The sequence below is a fragment of the Sphaerodactylus townsendi genome, linkage group LG05 (genome assembly GCF_021028975.2).
Source record: "Sphaerodactylus townsendi isolate TG3544 linkage group LG05, MPM_Stown_v2.3, whole genome shotgun sequence".
In the NCBI taxonomy this organism is placed as follows: Eukaryota; Metazoa; Chordata; class Lepidosauria; order Squamata; family Sphaerodactylidae; genus Sphaerodactylus; species Sphaerodactylus townsendi.
Genome location: NC_059429.1, coordinates 65,292,931 through 65,311,187, shown reverse-complemented (window position 1 = coordinate 65,311,187; position 18,257 = coordinate 65,292,931). Strand labels below are relative to the sequence as shown.

Genomic DNA, 18,257 nt, shown 5'->3' with positions numbered 1-18,257 from the left:
AACATGCAACCCACATTCCAGGCAATCAGTGGTTAATGCCTCATTTAGACTAATGGTTCCAGATGTTGTCTTAAGCCTCTTAAAATAATTAAATATGGCTCCATAGTGAGTTGACCTAATCATCTCCCTCCCTCCCTCTCCTCCCTCCCCCCACCCCCCAGCCAAGGTTTACGAGTGCTTACAGATAGATCAGAAGAGATTTTTCTTTGACTGGACTTTGCTAAGTACTATTAGCTATCTGTTCTTATTTAATTCCTTCAAAACATCCAAGGAGTTTGTAGATCCTTGGACACTACTACCTCTACTTGTATTCTTTTTACAATACTGGATGGATCCCTCCCCACCCCACACTATCATTTAAAGTTAAAATAACTTTCTTGTGCCTTTTCAGTGTAAATAAACTGGAAGATTGAGAGTGCAAGTGGCATAGCCTCCTAGGTGAGGCTGGACCAAGGCCTCCCGTGAACTCCAAGAGGCCTCCTGGTGTGAAGTAGCAGGCCTATGAGACACTGATACCTCAACTGTAGTGAAAGTGCTTCATTTGGTTTTCCTTTGAACTGTCTGGGGAATGCAGATCTAGATCACTTTCACACCGAGCAGGTTGCATTCCAGTCCGCCCCTTTCCTCATGGCCTCCCACATAAAAGCCTAGAGCAGCCATTCTCAAACAGGGTTCCCTGGTACCCAGGGGTGCCGTGAGCATGTCCCAGGGGTACCGCGGCAACACTACCGCCGCCCCCTCATTTTTGTGGTGTCTCCCACCAGCGCCAGCAAGGACATGGAGCTGGCCCATGGGGGAGGGCCTGCCACAAGGTCAGCAGCCACCACCACCCCCAGTGCTACCCTTCACCCTGGGAGGGGAAGGTGGGGGGTGTGGCAAGCAGGGGCAATGGGAGGGGAAGGTGAAGGGTGGCGGCAGGGGTACCGTGAGATATGAAGAGTGAGGTCAAGGGTACCCTGACTTCAAAAAGGTTGGGAAACACTGGCCTAGAGGCAAAACTGATTAAATGGGTTTCTTGGCATGGCGTGCCAAGATTTCCAATCTGTTTGGAGAAATGCAGTTGCTGTGAATATGGGGCTGGCAGTGGAACACAGAATGTATTCAGAATGCTGAGGATGACAATACTGTGGGAAGATCTAAATACACTGGATTGATGAAGTTAGGATGGGGGATGTAGATTTCTGATAGCAGAAGAGTTCAAACAGGTCGGAACATGTGAAGGAGAAAGTACTGAATTGCAATCCTTTGTGTACTTTTTAATAAACAACCGAAGGCCGTTTCCGCACGGGCGTTTAATGGCGACCTGGGGACGGAAAAAACGCCATCCCCAGGCCGCCATTCGCACAGGGGGCGCAGCTGCTTCGCAGCCGCGCCGCCCTCGGGCCGCCCGCCCGTCCCCACGCCAGCGTTTCCCCAGTGTGCTCGGAACCGCACTTGTTGGGGAAACACCGGCTGGAAGCCGCTGCCGTGCAAATGGCAGCGGCTTCCCGGCGCTTCCCCCCCCCTTTCTTCCTGTACTTACCTTGTCCCCGGGCCTCCGGCGCGTCGCCGAGGCCTGGGGACACGCCCCCCTGCCCTGCGCCGCTGGAGGCCTGGGGACACGCTGGGCCGGCCGGGCGCCGGCTGCCCGGCTCTTTCTAGGACCGTCTGTGCGGACGGTCCTAGCGTCGTCGGGTCGGCGTCGAGTACGCCAACCGCGCCGCTTCCGCATTCGTGCGGAAACGGCCTAAGAGAGCTTGGCTTCTGCAATAAGGCTAGTGGGATACCGTGCATATATTAGCTTGTTGCATATCCAAGATTCATTGTTTAAACTTTATCCTTTTGACATGGACAAAGAGTGGGGCTATAATAATTCCTTCTATTATAGTTTCTCTTTCAGGCTTTGTGATGATCAGCAATCTGACCATACCTGCTATGTATCACCGCAGCGAGCTGCTCAATGAAGAAGCCATGCAGGTAGCAAGTTCCCTGCTAAAGTGTTCTGTAATAACCACATTGTGCACACAATGATTCATCTGTCATAGTGCGTTGTTACTCTTGCTGTGCTGGTATATAAGCCCTAACTGGCTTCTTTTGCTATGGCATGAGCAGTGAATTCTGAAACAAACTGTGTTAATCCCAAACTACTGAGAAAGGACAGTGGCTGCCTCAAATGTTGGGAGGTTCCAAGACAAATGCCTTCCTGAAGCCAGAAAATTAAACTAATAAAATACATGTAAGAAATGTATTTTTTTCCAGAAAGCATATTTTAAATATGTTAAAATGTGGAATTTTGTCTCCTCTTTAAATTAGTATTTATTTTCAGTAAGCCTGTAAACCCAAGAGCCTGTATAACAGGCTGGCAGGGGCCGATGGGAATTGTAGTCCATAACATCTGGAGTGCCAAAGGTTCACCACCACTGCATAGAATTACCAACCAACGACTGTAGATATGGCAAGCTGTATACCTTGAGAGAGAACCAGATTCTTCATTTGAAAATCAGGTTATCACATGTATTATTTTGTAAAATGAGGAACTGTAATAAATGCCAGTTTCAGTTCTGCAGCCTTGTTAACCCTCAAGTGTTTTACATTCCTTCCTGTGGACTGGCAGGACATGTTCTATTCAATTGTCATTGTGACTGTAGAAAAGAAAAGTACACACGTTCAAGACGTTCCTGTTTAGAAAGTTAAACCATGCTTGTCATAGTATGTGCTGGTTTTGTCCTTTCAAGAAAAGTTCGTATTTGTTCACTTAAGACAGTGAACTTTCTTCCCCGCAAAGTAGTTTTTAGAGAAAGGAGCAAATTTTACCAAAACCAAAAAAGTAGGAGTCCCAGCTTTCACAAAGTACCTGCAAAAAAATGTGAAAAGTTACCACCTTCTCCATTGCTCACCCAAAGGTTAATTTCAATTCTATTTCATATTCTCCATGTATGGTATTTTGTAAGTCAGTGACTGTGGAATATTTTTTAATGGAAAAAAAACTACTGTTGCCTCTTATATCAGACCCGTAGCCTGCTCTGAAATCTTAGGTCAGGAACAGAAACAATTTAATCTGGATGGTGCAATGAATAAACTACCTCAATAGGAAAATGAGAGCCTGGTATGTAGAAAGTTAAGGAACAAGCAGTTGGAAGTTTGCTTTTCTTTAGCTTTAGTATCTAATTTGCAACAAAAATACCAGAAGCCTGCCAACAGAGGATCAATATTTAGCCACTCTAGGGCGAAGTATATCTGCCACTTTACCTGCCATTCTAGGGCAGGCCCCACCATGGCTCCAGACTGAGATAAACAGTAACATGTTTACAAGTTTATTCCTGAGGGAGTTACTGTACTGTGCATGAGATACTTATTCCCAGCAGGACCTGTGAATCCAAACAATAAATCAGCCCTTTGATTAGTCTGTGAGCCCTGCCCCTTTGATACTGCAAACTTGCCACTTTATTGATCAATGAATAACATGCATCTCACCTTTGGTGCTGCAGCACTTGCAACAATGTGGATTGGGGGCATATCTGATGTATCTCTTCTCTTTCTTCATCCTCATAATAAAGCTATGCGAAGTAATGTGGGGGAAAAACAGATTTAACATGCACCTGCAATACACTTTAACCTTGGTAAGATTTTCATCCAGGTCATGCAGTGGAACATTTGCAACTCTGCTTGTTTTGGGTAGAAAGAAATCTGAAAGGTTCTTGCCTATGATTAATTAACAGAATTAGTTTGTCACTGCTGTTCATTTTGGCTGGTTTATGGGATCTAGCACTAAATCAGTAGAATGGTGACAATTTCAGAACTGTTGTGGTAATTTGATTTCACACATTGTCACATTCTGCTGTCAGACAGATAGCCCTCAATAGAACTAAACAAACTTTTAAAAGGTTTGCCAGATAGCTTTGTTTAAAATATTTACCTGTGTTGATCAGGAAGTCTGAGACATGACATAAATATCTGGTAAAACACCACTGCTTCAAATATTTTATTAAAATATTTATACCCTACTTTCTTCCCAAATAAAAGTGGGAAATAAGACACATAATTATGTAAGCGAAAGCAATAATTTAACAGAATAACAGCAGGACCAAACAAGCAACATAAAAACTTCATGGCTACAACTGATCCCCCCCGCCCCCAGCCCCATTATTGCCTCCTCAGATACCAACATACACCTTCTCAGGAAATCTTCTCTTAAACAGTTCAGTTTTACAGGCTGTCTAAAAGCAGTCTGTATTTGCTCCAAGAGGCCACTTCATTTCCCACAGCCTACTACTGGAATGTAACTGTAACCAATACCAAAATATATAACCATTACTGGGAAAATAGGATCACAGCAGTTAGTCCATAATCAAATGGACAGCTGTGTGCTGAACCACATGGAAGTTTAAAGTTTCCAAACTAGGCTCCACAGCACACATCACAGTAATTGGGCCTTCAGGTTACTGTAGAATGGATCAGTGTGGTCAGGTCAGCTGACTTAAGGTGTGTGTGTGTGTGGGGGGGAATAACTTCTGAGATACATACAGAGTGAAAAAATATTTTTCTGATGAAGCAAACCTCACTCCATCAAATACGGGAGTAGCAAAACGATCCAAACCAAAAGGCTTGCCAACTAGCATCACTAGATAACAAGACATTTCTTTCTTCTTGCTGTTTTACTGAATGACAACTAAAGACTTGGAACTATTTTTGAAAGACTCAAACCCATTTTACTTGGAATCCTCCCAAGTGCTATTATTGATGCTGTTTCATAGCCAAATACCAGAAGCAACCTTGAAAAGCTCTCCAGAGCAGCTCCTTCCAAGGCTGATATTTTTTTTTATATATAGGAAATCCAGTGATAATAAAGTGGGAGTTTCCTAACAAGGTCTCAGTGCTTGACTGAATGTGGTAGTTCCAGAATGCTCTCCTTGCAGCCTTGTTCATAAAGCGGATATTATTGCTATTTTAAAAAAACTAAGTGCCACCAATGTGCTTGGCATAGTATAAACACAGAATTTAAGACACATTCTTTCCTGGAAAAGGCTTGATTTACCTAGACAAAGGAGAAGGGAGCAGAGGAAGGGGAGCATAAGTCAAAGCAGAAGTTAAGCTCACATTACTAACAAACAAAAGAACTCCAAACTACAAGATAAACTGAAAGTATCCTTTTAATGATAAAATAAGGGTACTTTCTAAATTAGCCTACCCTGAATGTCGCAGGCTAGCCCAATTTCATAAGATATTGGAAGCTAAGCCAGATTGGCCCATATCAGTATTTTGATGGAAGACTATCGAGGAAGTTCACGGCCACTGTGAAGAGGAAGGCAATGGCAAACCACCTCTGTTTATCCCTTGCCCTGAAAACCCCATAAAGGGTTGCCAGCTGTGACTTGACTTTACTTCACATACACATTTTCAAAATCAGATAAATGCCAATTTCATATAGATGCAATTTCCTACCTCTAATTCACTAGGATAATATTTTCTTTCTGTATCCCAGGGAGGTAGCTCTTCAAACATGACCATTAAATGTTCGATAAATCTGAAAGAGATGAGAAATGTTACTCTCCTATAGCAACATCTTAGCCCATCATTAGTATTTTGATAATACTTCAGCAACCATTAGCATGAAATGAAAGCATACCACTGTGAATATTCAAATCAACCTAGCTTTATAAAAATCAAGCATGGTATTTATTTTCCAGAATTCTTTAATAGATATGTTCAGGGTGAGATTGTAAAACCATTCTTCTTTAATTGTGATTAATCTAAAATAGCAACTTTTCTAACACACTGTCCCCACAGTCCCTATTGTAGATGAGAATCACACCATGTAAACACATACTGAACTACTGGAAAATCCTTCAACTACCCAGGAAAAATGCTCAGTTAAGATGGGTTATCAAATTTAGGTCCTAATGAACATCTCATAAGAACATAAGAACATAAGAACAAGCCAGCTGGATCAGACCAGAGTCCATCTAGTCCAGCTCTCTGCTACTCGCAGTGGCCCACCAGGTGCCTTTGGGAGTTCACATGTAGGATGTGAAAGCAATGGCCTTCTGCGGCTGTTGCTCCCGAGCACCTGGACTGTTAAGGCATTTGCAATCTCAGATCAAAGAGGATCAAGATTGGTAGCCATAAATTGACTTCTCCTCCATAAATCTGTCCAAGCCCCTTTTAAAGCTATCCAGGTTAGTGGCCATCACCACCTCCTGTGGCAGCATATTCCAAACACCAATCACACGTTGCGTGAAGAAGTGTTTCCTTTTATTAGTTCTAATTCTTCCCCCCAGCATTTTCAATGAATGCCCCCTGGTTCTAGTATTGTGAGAAAGAAAGAAAAATTTCTCTCTGTCAACATTTTCTACCCCATGCATAATTTTGTAGACTTCAATCATATCCCCCCTCAGCCACCTCCTCTCCAAACTAAAGAGTCCCAAACGCTGCAGCCTTTCCTCATAAGGAAGGTGCTCCAGTCCCTCAATCATCCTCGTTGCCCTTCTCTGCACTTTTTCTATCTCTTCAATATCCTTTTTGAGATGTGGTGACCAGAACTGAACACAGTACTCCAAGTGTGGTCGCACCACGGCTTTATATAAGGGCATGACAATCTTTGCAGTTTTATTATCAATTCCTTTCCTGATTATCCCCAGCATAGAGTTTGCCTTTTTCACAGCTGCCATACATTGAGTTGACATTCCCATGGAACTATCAATTAAGACGCCCAAATCCCTTTCCTGGTCTGTGACTGATAGCACTGACCCCTGTAGCGTGTATGTGAAGTTTGGATTTTTTGCCCCTATGTGCATCACTTTGCATTTTGCTACATTGAACTGCATTTGCCATTTCTTAGCCCACTCACCTAATTTATCAAGGTCCGCTTGGAGCTCCTCGCAATCCTTTGTGGTTCTCACCACCCTACATAATTTGGTATCATCTGCAAACTTGGCCACCACGCTACCCACCCCTACTTCCAGGTCATTTATGAATAGGTTAAAGAGCACTGGTCCCAATACGGATCCTTGGGGGACACCACTCCCCACATCTCTCCATTGTGAGAATTTCCCATTTACACCCACTCTTTGCTTCCTGTTTCTCAACCAGTTTTTAATCCATAGGAGGACTTCCCCTCTTATTCCTTCATTGCTGAGTTTTCTCAATAGTTTTCTCAATAGTTTTCTCAATAGTTTTCTCAATAGTTTTCTCAATAGTTTTCTCAATAGTCCTGGCTCACTTCACATACACATCCGACCATCATATATCCTGGTCCCCTACTGTATTGCAATGTTATTCCCATACATCAACCCATGCCAGTTTTAGAATAATTTAAAAAACCCAAGATTATTGCACCACAAAGTCCAGTTCTCCATGGAACCATTATGCAAACCTGGCCAGATGTTACACTAGGGAGCAGAATTCCACACCAGAGGAACAAAATCCCTGGTTTCACGCTCCAGCCATGACCCAGTGGTGACACAACTGCTATAAAGTATATACCAGGATGGAAATCTGTATTTAAAACATTTTATGCTGCCTTTCCACTTGATCAGGATCCACAAGGTAGCACATAAAACAATAAAACATTTAAGCAATTAAAAATGCAGCTAAAATTATAAAATAACCCAATTAAACAATTGAATAGTGTATTGTAGAAGGCTTTCATGGCCAGATTCAACTGGTTGTTGTGGGTTTTCTGGGCTGTATGGCTGTGGTCTGGTAGATCTTGTTCCTAATGTTTTGCTTCCATCTGTGGCTAGCATCTTCAGAGATGTATCACAGAGGGAAGTCTGTTACACACTGTGTCCAGTGAGAAAGGAGTAAACAGTGTGTAACAGACTTCCCTCAGTCATACACCTCTGAAGATGCCAGCCACAGATGCAAGCAAAATGTTAGGAACAAGATCTACCAGACTACGGCCACAAAGGCCAGAAAACACACAAGCAACCAAATAAACAAACAACCAAATAAATTACCAGGGCAATCTGAGGCACTGAGTGATTCCACCAGGCTAGGGAGTAGGGTTTTATACTCAGCAAGTGGAGGTCACTGTTTCTAGCCATACGGAGGCATTCCATTTCACCTCACAGCCTCCATATCCACAGGCAGCTCTGGGATGGGGAAACACGTCATAAATCACTCCTTTGATGATGTCTGGGCAAGAGATAATTTTTTAAAACAATCAAACAAACCTGGATTCCTCATGAAAAGCAGAGATTAAATCACTTTGCCCATACTCAGGATACAAGAACAACACTGGCCAGGAAAGGCTACCATTTTCATCAAGACAGACCCTGGGACCAGCTGCACTCTTTGAGCTCAAGCCATTTAAAGACATCTCAGCCAAATCTGCTGGTATTACATTGTCATCCTTACAAGATTCTGGCAAAAAATTGATATTGCGATCCTATATCAAAAGGACAAAAGGGGGACATATAAACACACTTCAGACAAGGATTCAAAACACATTTTCATGCATTTAAATGGGCAACAATTTCAAACAGCATTTTTTAGAAAATAAATCTACCTGGATAGCTTTGAATACAGCATCTTTCTGAGCCTGTTCCTTCTTCTCCAAGAATCTGGCTTTTCTCAGATCTCTCTCTCCAGTACGCTGCAAGACAGGCAAAGCTACATTTTAACTGTGAAAAGTCAATGACACCCCCCCCCCCAGTCTGGTCTTAAAAGTATTTCTGAGAGATGGGGTGCCAATATTTTACAATAAACAGATCTACAGTACCTACAGTTGTGTTCCTTCCCCCTTCTAACCTTTAGTTGGTCAGCTTTAGCTCTTGTTTCTAGGAGTTTCTTCTCTTTTGGATCTATTCTCAGTCCCTCCTCACACCACGTCATGGCTTCAGAAAAATGCTTGAGTTCCAAATGGCACAGGACTCCTGGAAAAGTAGGTAGAAAACCTCTAGCACATAGCAAAACATGCACATATCAGTAAGATACAACGCATGTGTGGTAGCTGCCAAATTTCCAGCAAGGAAGCAAATGGGTCACGCCAGCCTCTTTAGACACCTGAAAGGCTATTTCAGGAATCAGGGACCAGCATGGCCAAAAAGCCTCACATCTGGGATGAAGGAGAACTGCAGTGAGGAGGGGAATTGGGGAGACTGCCCTTTCTCCTTTTAACACCCAAAGTTGTTAACTGGATATACTGAGTAGGCAAACAACAGACCATTTATGCCAGTCAATTTCTTCAGGATCTAAGTTCAGTATCAGGAAATGGGTCAATGAATGCAAAGACAGTGTGGACAATTTGCTTTTGTCACTGACCTACTCTGAGCAACATCCCTGCCAGGTTCCCAGGCTTCAGCTCTGTTTTTTGTCCACCAAAAGCAGGCACTACTCTTCAGCATGTATTATATTATTTGTTTCACTTAATTATAGCCCATCTTTCTCAGACTGAAGGCAGATTACAGAGTACAGAATATTTCATAACTTTCTGAAAGCTTCTCTTTTGAAAAAATTCCCTCAACACCCACAATTTTTGCACTGTTAAAGGAAACAATATTTCCTGCTGTTACTGGTACAAGCAGCACAACGTTTCTGTAACTACTTAAAGGAGATGTGTCAAACATGCAGAGCAGGGGCCGGATCCAGCCCCCTGAAAGGGATTATCAGGCCCATAAGCCAACTGAGGCAACCTCCCTTGCTCCCAATCTAGCCTGTGAGCTCACCACACCAAGCACCCACTCACCCCACTCCCAATCTTGCCTAGAAAACCCATTGCAAGCTTACCAAGTCCAGGCACCCACTGACACCCCACTCCCAATTTGGCCTGGAGAGCCTGGCATAGCCATCCCACCCCCAGTGCCAATCTAGGCAGGTGAGCCTAATGCAGGCTCACCAACTGAGACAGTTCCCGACACCCAGTGCTGAACATCTCTCCCAGTGATGTTCTGGGCTGGTGAGCCCACTATGGGATCAACAGTCAAGGCAGCTGCCTTCACACTGCTGATCTGGACTGGCAAGCCTACTGCAGGTTTGCTAGCTGAGGCAGCAAATCCCTCAGGCCCCAACCGATCAAGTCACATTAATGTCATATCCAGCCCTTGTAATAAATGAGTTAGACACCCATCTTAGAGGCTACCATTTACCAAGTGTCACCACTGGACCTGGTAGACTGTCTCACCTCTTATTATAGCTTTGAGGTGGTTGGGCTTGAGCTTTCTGGCTGCAGTAGCATCATTGAGAGCTGAGCGATAGCTGCCTAAACAAAAGATAACAAGAAAACATAGATCATTACACTGTTCTCCTGGATTTCAATACAGTTTTTGACAGGTTCCCCCATGATGTTCTGATGGGTAAACTGAAGCCTTGCAGACTGGACTCTAGGATTAAGTGGACTGAGAACCGATTGGAGAAGTGCACTCAAAGAATAGCTAGCAATAGCATTTCATCTGATTGAAGGAAGGTTTCCAGTGAAGTGCCTAAGGATTTGGTTCTGGGCCTGCTACTTTTCAACATTTTTGTTAATGATCAGGTGTGTGTGTGTGTGTGTGTGTGTAGGTGGAGGGACCATCCTTTAAATTTGCAGATGACACCAAATTGGGGTAAGTAGTGAATGCCCCTGGAAAATAAAGATAGTTTTCAACGAGATCTGAACATTCTGGAAAAGTGGGTGGATGTGAACAGGATGCAATTCAACAAGGAGAAATGCCCAGTTTTATATTTGGGTGACAAAAATGAGAAATGCGCCTACTGGAGAGGGGATACACTTCTGGATAGCAGTATGTGTGAACAAAATCCTGGGGTACGGATGGACTGTAAGCTAAACATGAGCAGTTGGTGTGATGCAGCGGCAAAAAACACAGTCATAACATTCTCAGAAAATCTAGGCCTGCATATGCAAGACTGAATTCTGGCTTTTGGAACACAGTAGAAAATGCTGATCATAGACTGTAAAGGTGGACACATGAAAACTTTGCCAGTTTGCTTCAGTGTTCCAATCAAAATCTCCGTCCCATTTGTGACATTCCATCACTTTCAATACACTCATCTGGACAGGCAACTGACAGAAATGAGTGGGCAGAGGAAGAAGAGTTGGATGTATGCCCTGCCTTTCTCTCCTATAAGGAGTTTCAAAGCAAACTCTCTCTTCCTCTCCCCTCAGCAGATGCCTTGTGAGATATTATTATTATTATTAATTGGGTTTATAAACCGCCCTCCCCCGAAGGGCTCAGGGCGGTGAACAACATAGGTAGAGCACAGCATCAGATTAAATACAATAAATATGGATTAAAACAGCTCTAATAAAAATAAACCCTACCCCATTTAAAATGCAGCATTAATTAACTCAGGATGGCGCCTGCTATCAATTCCCACAAAAACCCCAAAAGGGAAGGGGTGGCAGGATCTCCATGATGTTATAAAGGAGGGAGAGGAAAAGGAGGGCCCCTTATCAACGGCTGGTCTCCCCAAAGGCCCGGTGGAACAGCTCAGTCTGCAGGCCTCTGCGGAAATTCAGCAAGCTCCCGCAGGGCCCGGACAGCTGATGGAAGAGCGCTCCAACAGGCAGGGGCCAGAGCTGTGAAGCTGCTCCCGCCTGGGTGGGAGGCCAAGTGTATCATCGAGTGGCTAGGGGATCACTAGGTAAATTGGCCTCTGCCGAACGCAGAGAGACTCATTCGGGACATATGGGGTAAGACGGTCCCGCAGGTACGGAGGTCCCAGGCCGCGCAAGGCCTTAAAGGTTAACACCAACACCTTGAAAATGATTTGGAATTCGATTGGTAACCAGTGCAAGCGGCGGAGCACAGGTGTAATATGTTCTCTCATGGCACCCCCTGTGAGCATACGGGCCGCTGCATTCTGGACCATTTTCAATCTCCGAATCAGACGCAAGGGAAGGCCCGCGTAGAGCGAGTTGCAATAGTCTAGCCTGGAGGTGACCGTTGCATGGACCACAGTGGCCAGGTCAGCTTGGGAAAGGAAGGGGGCCAGCCGTCGGGCCTGACGTAGATGGTAAAACGCGACCCGGGTTATATGGGCCACCTGGGTCTCCATAGAAAGAGACGAATCCAGGTGGACCCCCAGGTCGCGGACAGAGGCAGAGATAGATGAGGCTGAGAAAGTTCTAAGAGAATGTGGATTTGGATGTGTATCCTGTTTAACTTGAGTCTGACAGGTGGGGAAGGGGAATCAGAATTTGAGTCTAAGGATGTTATACTCCAGCATTCAAAGAGAGCAGGGCTGTAGCTCAGTGATGGAGCATCTGCTTGGCATACAGTAGGTCTCAGGTTCAACCCCTGGCATCTCCAGTTAGAAGGCTCAGATGATATGAAAGATCTTTACCCCTGACCAGTAGTTCTCAACCTGTGGGTCGGGACCCCTTTAAGGGTCGAACAACCTTTTCACAGGGGTCGCCTAAGAGTCTCTGCATCAGTGTTCTCCATCTGTAAAATGGATAAATGTTGGGAGTCACCACAACATGAGGAACTGTATTAAAGGGTTGCGGCGTTAGGAAGGTTGAGAACCACTGCCCCAGACCCTTGAGAGCTACTGCCAGTCTGAGTAGACGAATGGGCTGATTCAGTATAAGAAAGGTCTATATGTGCATTTAAGGACAACCTCCCCCACCCCCAGACCTTCAAAGTTTAAAGGACTGGTTATTGTCTGATGAACTCTCCTTTTTCATGCTGGCTGTAGGGAAAAGTAGGCAGGACGACTCAGGAGCTCTGAATGCAGCTGCCACCTGGCAGGATGTTGTTTTGTTTGACTCATTTAAACTTGGCCAATGAAGTTTCCTCATATTTCCTTAAAAATATGAAGGAAGAGAGTTCTCTTGGGGAGAGGAGACTCAGGCTGTACACCTTTCATAGCCTCCTCTCTCCCCTTTCAGGCTGAAAGACTTTAGCCTTGTACATCTCAGCTACAGCTGCAGGCCACATGATGGCAACACACATGTTTAGCCCACACAGGTTGGGATCATTTGTTTTAAACCACAATTTTCATGCATATCTTTGGAGACCCCAAGGAACCCCTTTCTGGTATAACTTTCCCTCCAATTCCTGCCTGACACAGCTGTACATGAAATCTTCAACTGCTGTAATGGGGGTGTAATTTTATTACAAGGATGAGCAAACAGATATCCAAAGATTAACTTTATCAGGCCTCAAGTGGCCCTGCTGAATTTTAATAAACATATGATAATAGCTATGTTATTTCAATTGCAAGAAAAATGTTTTTAATTGTAAGAAATAGAAGCCACACTTTAATGTTAATCTCTTTCTTAGTTTGTAAGCAACCACACATTTTGCATGCAATACTGTCTTCAACATATGTGCCAAATAATTCATAAGCCTTTACTGCTAGATACTGCTGTTTTATTATGGAATCTGAACAGTTGTCTATGTCTTATAACAGACTTCTGGCTCTTGGACATTGTAATGGACTGTAGAGTAGCCTCTGACAACACAGAAGTTGAGCATTTACTTTTTTGGTTATTTTGGATTTTAAATTATTTGATTTACACTTTTAATTAAAAAGTGTATTCCGTTTTCTAAAAAACAAGATGTTTAGTAAATAAAGTAATTCAATGGATAATGCCATTGGATTTCTGAGCCCGATTAGTCTCATTTTACAGACAAAGATTTGATCACAGTTCTCTTGAATAGTCTTTGAGCACCCTTGACCAACTGTTTAATGCACACCTGCTTTTTAGTATTTATCTCTTCAGATGTGGATACTCAGCAGCTCCTTGGCAGCTTTCGTTTGTTTGAAAAACATTTCAAAATCAGTCTGCGATCACTAAAACACATAGGGGAGGAACTCTGATTTTTAATTATTTTTTTGCTACACATGAAAACAACAATATGGTACATTACCCAAATAAAACTGGGCTGCAGCTCTGTTAGTATGAAGCACTGCATTCAATTCTTGGTCACTACATTTCTTTTTTAGTCCTTCTGTATATGATATCACAGCCTTCTTATAATCCTTTTCCTTGAAGTAATCATTGCCTTCATTCTTATAAGTCATTGCTTGCTCTGGTCAAAAAGAGAGAGAAACATCATAGCCTTCTGTCAGAAGCCCGGGGGGTGGGTGGGTGGGGGGGAGAGATTTATTAGGTGCCACCAACCTGGTATGATAGGTTTAAGCCCCTTGGGGATTGGGCGCTCACTCACTCGCGAGAACCCAGAGCACCCTCCCTGTCCCAGACTGCTTCTTTTCCCAATAGGGAATACTTTTTAGGTGACCAAATGAGGCATGAGGACCCAGGCAGATTAACGAATACTTTTTAAAAAGAGATCTAACAACAATTCAAATCACATATAAAATGAGATCAGTAAAGACCAGTAAACAGACTACCACCCCCCCCACCCCACAAACAAGTCTACCTTTACTATCCCTAGCAATCTCTTGAAACTAGCCTGCAAATCAATTAACCTCTTCCTCCTCTTCCTGGATGACGACTCCCTCTAATTTAAGCTTCTCTCCAGCCCTGCTCCCTCTCTTTAGAGCAGGGGTCTTCAAACTATGGCCCTCCAGATGTTCATGGACTACAATTCCCATCAGCCCCTGCCAGCATGGGCAAGTGGCAGGGCGGATGGGAATTGTAGTTCATGAACATCTGGGGGGCCATAGTTTGAAGACCCCTGCTTTAGAGCAAGGCCTTTTATGCATTCTTCCCAGGCCCCACTCCTCCACCTACACTGGTCGTACTTTTTCCTCCAAATCCTCTTTTACAAATCACAAGGCCCACACAGTGCCTGGGATACGGTATGTAGGCCTGCTATCAATTTTAATATAGGCCTTCCTAGGGCCTCTAGGCCACATTCTAGGCCTAGGATCATGACACCTTCAGAAAGGCAATCACTGGAAGATTCCTCTGCCCAACACTTGTAGAGGCAAGTGAATACCGAACTGAAGATGGCAAGTTACCCACGACAGTCAAACAAGAACATATTCAGATTCTTGGAAAAAATACTGAAGAACATAACAAATTCTATCAATTGTTTATATTTAAAATATGCAAGCAAGACTGTGAAAAATACCTTCAAGAGTTTGCTCTTCGTCAAAAATTATAGACTGAAGGCAAGCCAAGTCGGGATTATGCTTAGGATCTACTTCAGAAGGACCTTTCTTCATGAACATTGGAATCTTCTCAAATTCCTGCCAATAGAAAAAAGGTAAAATAACAACAATACTGCCCAGACAGTGGTCCAAGAGGCAGAACTTCAAATGTAATGACATTTAACAAATGCAGGCAGCTCAAGTTAACACATGAAGTTAGCACCCCTGCTCTTGCCCTTTCCTTTTATTCCCTTCCTGTGTCTTTTTCCCCTTTACCCTCTCCATGCCCTTTCCTTCCCTACTTGGTTCTCTCCTCCCTTTTATCCCTCCCCTCCCTTCTTCCTCCTCCTTTTAGTGAGTAAATTGCATGGGAATGGGGCTGAGCTACATTAAGAGTAGCTAGAATTATCAGATTATACCCGCTTCTCCCCGTTTAGAAAACAGAATGGAAAATGATACGTTCTTGCATATTTATATTTTAATTGGTTATTGATTAACTTGAGTCATTTTAACTGTTATTGTATCAACTATGGTTGTGTCTGATTTATGAATGTGCATTCATGGGTTGTAAGCTGCCCTGATCCCGGCCTTTGGCTAGATTAGGTTAGGGGAGAAATTAAATAAAAGTAAAGTAAAACACTTTTACAAAATATACTCCACACTTGAATGATCAGAAGAGGTTTTTTTCCACTACACATTTGATTTTGCCCTTGGTCCTTTCTAAAGTCTTTTATTTTGGAATCTTTGCCTGTAGGTCAACTAATTGCAGGATGGTTTATTCCAGGGGTCGGGAACCTTTTCCCCTCAAAGAGCCATTTGGCTCACCCTCCCCCGCTCACCCCCCACTCGCTCGCACGCCCCCCCTCCGCTCCCCGCCCACTTGCTTGCTCTCAGCCCCTCTCTCGCCCGCTCAATCCCCTGCCTGCAGGGCGGGCTGGTGGGTCCGGCGGCTCCGCCAGTCGGTTTCCTTGTAACCAGCAGGGTCCGCAGGTGGCGAAGCCAGCGGTGCGGGCTGGCCGCCTGGCCGCCGCGAGTTCTACGCCCGGTTATGCTTGCAGGGCGGGCTAAGATAACCAGCTGCTCGGCCCATGGAGCCGCAGAACAGCGGGCGAAGTTGAGGCGTCGCGACGCGGCTTGCGAGCCACGGGTTCCTGACCCCTGATCTAGGAAAAATGCCTGGAACAAGTGGTCTGTGTTTACATGGAGTCCTCTTTCCTTGATGGCATTACTAATCGGGTTTGTTTTGTGTCTGTGAATAATTACAAACAAGGAAGAAAAGAGAAACGTCATAGAATTACATATCTGGGGGTGGGGTGGCAACTTAATTTACATGGAGATAGGTTTTGAATGTGTATTTTTTGCTTTTTTTCTGGCCCTAATACTGAAAATGTGTCAAGAAGGAATAAACCAGGGGTCGGGAACCCGCGGCTCTTCCGCTGCTGTTCTGGGCTCCATGAGCCGAGCCGCCGGGCCCCTCTTCGCCCGCCCTGCAAGCAGCAGGGCGGGCGCATCACTCGCCCGCGGCCGGCCAGGCCGTGCCGCGGGCTTCGCCTCCTGCCCGCCCCGCTGGTTGCGAGGTGGGTGTTCTCCCGGCAGCCGGCCAGGCTGAGCCGCCAGACCCATCTTCGCCCGCCCTGCAAGCAGCATCACTCGCCTGTGGCCGGCCAGGCCGCGCCGCGGGCTTCGCCTCCTGCCCAACCCGCTGGTTGCGAGGTGGGTGCTCTCCTGGCGGCCGGCGAGGCCGAGCTGCCGGACCCATCTTCGCCCGCCCTGCAAGCAGCAGGGCGGGTGCATTACTCGCCCGCGGCCGGTGAGGCCGCGCTGCGGGCTTCGCCTCCTGCCCGCCCTGCTGGTTGCGAGGCGGGCGCTCTTCCGGCGGCTGGCCAGGCCGAGCCGCCGGGCCCATCTTCGCCTGCCCTGCAGGCGGGGGGGTAGGGTGTGAGCGGGCGGGGGGGGGGCGCGAGCAAGTAAGTGGGCGGGGAGCGGAGGGGGGGGCGTGCGAGCGAGTGGGGGGGTGAGCGGGGGAGGGTGAGCCAAATGGCTCTTTGAGGGGAAAAGGTTCCCGACCCCTGTGCTAGACAGATATCTTCCTATTACATCTGGGGGAGAGGCTGTGAGCTTACAACTATAAAGTTACCAAATGTTTTCACAGTACAAACAGATCAGATGCGAACTTGGGACACCACCTACAACAACTCTTCCCCTCCACGAGTCCTGATTAAATCCTGTGGCACCCGATTTCCTCAATGCAAGCTGGTCGCCCCGATTTATCTTGGCACCTTTTTTGGCCAATATAATTCCAGCCTATCCCTCCCATCTCTTCCCAATATCTGGTCAATGACTGTAAATAAAGTCTTCTTCTTCTTCATCTCTTCCCAAGTCGCAGCTCCTTCTCCCTCGGAGTCTGTCCCAGTGCCCTCTCGTCACGACCTTAACTGAGGTGAAGCCCACCGGCCCCCACAAGTCTGGCCTCGCCTGCCCCGTAGAAACCCACCTCCTCCCAGTTCTCTGGACTGAAGCCCCCCTCGTAGCGCTCAGGGCCCCGGAACTTATCCAGGAAGTCGTCCCAGTCCCCCTCGTGGTCCCCCTCTTGGTCCGCCATGGTGATTGCTCTTCTCCGGCCAGCAGAAGCTCCGCTCTTCCGGAGGCGGGGCCGAGCGGGAAAGCCAATAAGGCTCTCCCTGGTTTGCAGGCATCGTATCTGTTGAGTGCTGCAAGTGTCATTAGGGAAAAGGGGCAGAATTTACACTCCATCTCTATAGTAACCTTTTAATTTTTACAGAGACTTTTTGCTTAAAATTTGCGTGTGAGAGAGAAAGAGAAAGCATCCCTCCCGCACTACGTACCAACCATCTAGTGGACTTTCTAAAACAGTCATTGTACAGAGAGAAAGGAGGAGCAAGCTCAGGGAAGTTAACCAGGAAGACTAAATGTGCGTTTTTATTGAAGAACCAGATAATTACCTGTGAGCCAGTGTGGTGTGGCAAATTAAAATTGAGAAGGGAACGTGACTCACTTGCGGGGGGGGGGGGTACTAAAAGGAATGACAGGATTGCCCATTGGAAACATTGGGGGAGGCTGGAAGGCCCATTTGAAATAATGGGAACCAGGAATGCCACTTGACTTGTATGGACTCCATTGAAATACATTAGGGCACAAACAAGGTAGCAAAGAAAATGTGGAATGGACTTCAGCGAAAGTCTCTGGGCCCACATAGACTACCTTGATACTGGAAGGACAGTGACAGCCCCTGGGGACAGACTCTATGCTTT

The 18,257-nt window shown here is 45.5% G+C and overlaps 1 protein-coding gene across 2 annotated transcripts; it reads right to left on the bottom strand.

Annotated features, from left to right (window-relative positions):
- Positions 1-2,277: 2,277 nt before the first annotated feature.
- On the bottom strand, positions 2,278-17,593 carry TTC4 (tetratricopeptide repeat domain 4). Of its 2 annotated transcripts, none has more exons than XM_048498938.1 (10): positions 17,480-17,593; positions 14,967-15,084; positions 13,797-13,958; positions 10,103-10,180; positions 8,731-8,855; positions 8,489-8,575; positions 8,154-8,368; positions 5,422-5,503; positions 3,454-3,536; positions 2,278-2,833 (listed from the first exon to the last, which is right to left on the bottom strand). In XM_048498938.1, exons 1-10 carry the CDS (start codon positions 17,585-17,587, stop codon positions 2,731-2,733), a joined length of 1,161 nt encoding a protein of 386 aa, XP_048354895.1. In that variant the 5' UTR covers positions 17,588-17,593; the 3' UTR covers positions 2,278-2,730. The 2 variants fall into 2 exon arrangements, with proteins under 2 accessions (XP_048354895.1, XP_048354896.1); XM_048498939.1 differs by lacking the exon at positions 17,480-17,593 and adding an exon at positions 16,640-16,818.
- Positions 17,594-18,257: the final 664 nt, after the last annotated feature.

Bases quoted from the DNA above. Each gene is read 5' to 3' on its own strand.
- TTC4 (XM_048498938.1), bottom strand. From the start codon at position 17,587: ATGGCGGACCAAGAGGGGGACCACGAGGGGGACTGGGACGACTTCCTG. The intron at 3,537-5,421 runs GTAGGAAATTGC...TACTTCGCATAG, and splicing joins ATTATCCTAGTGAATTAGAG to CTTTATTATGAGGATGAAGA. The intron at 2,834-3,453 runs GTGAGATGCATG...ATTTTTTTGCAG, and splicing joins CAAGTGCTGCAGCACCAAAG to GTACTTTGTGAAAGCTGGGA.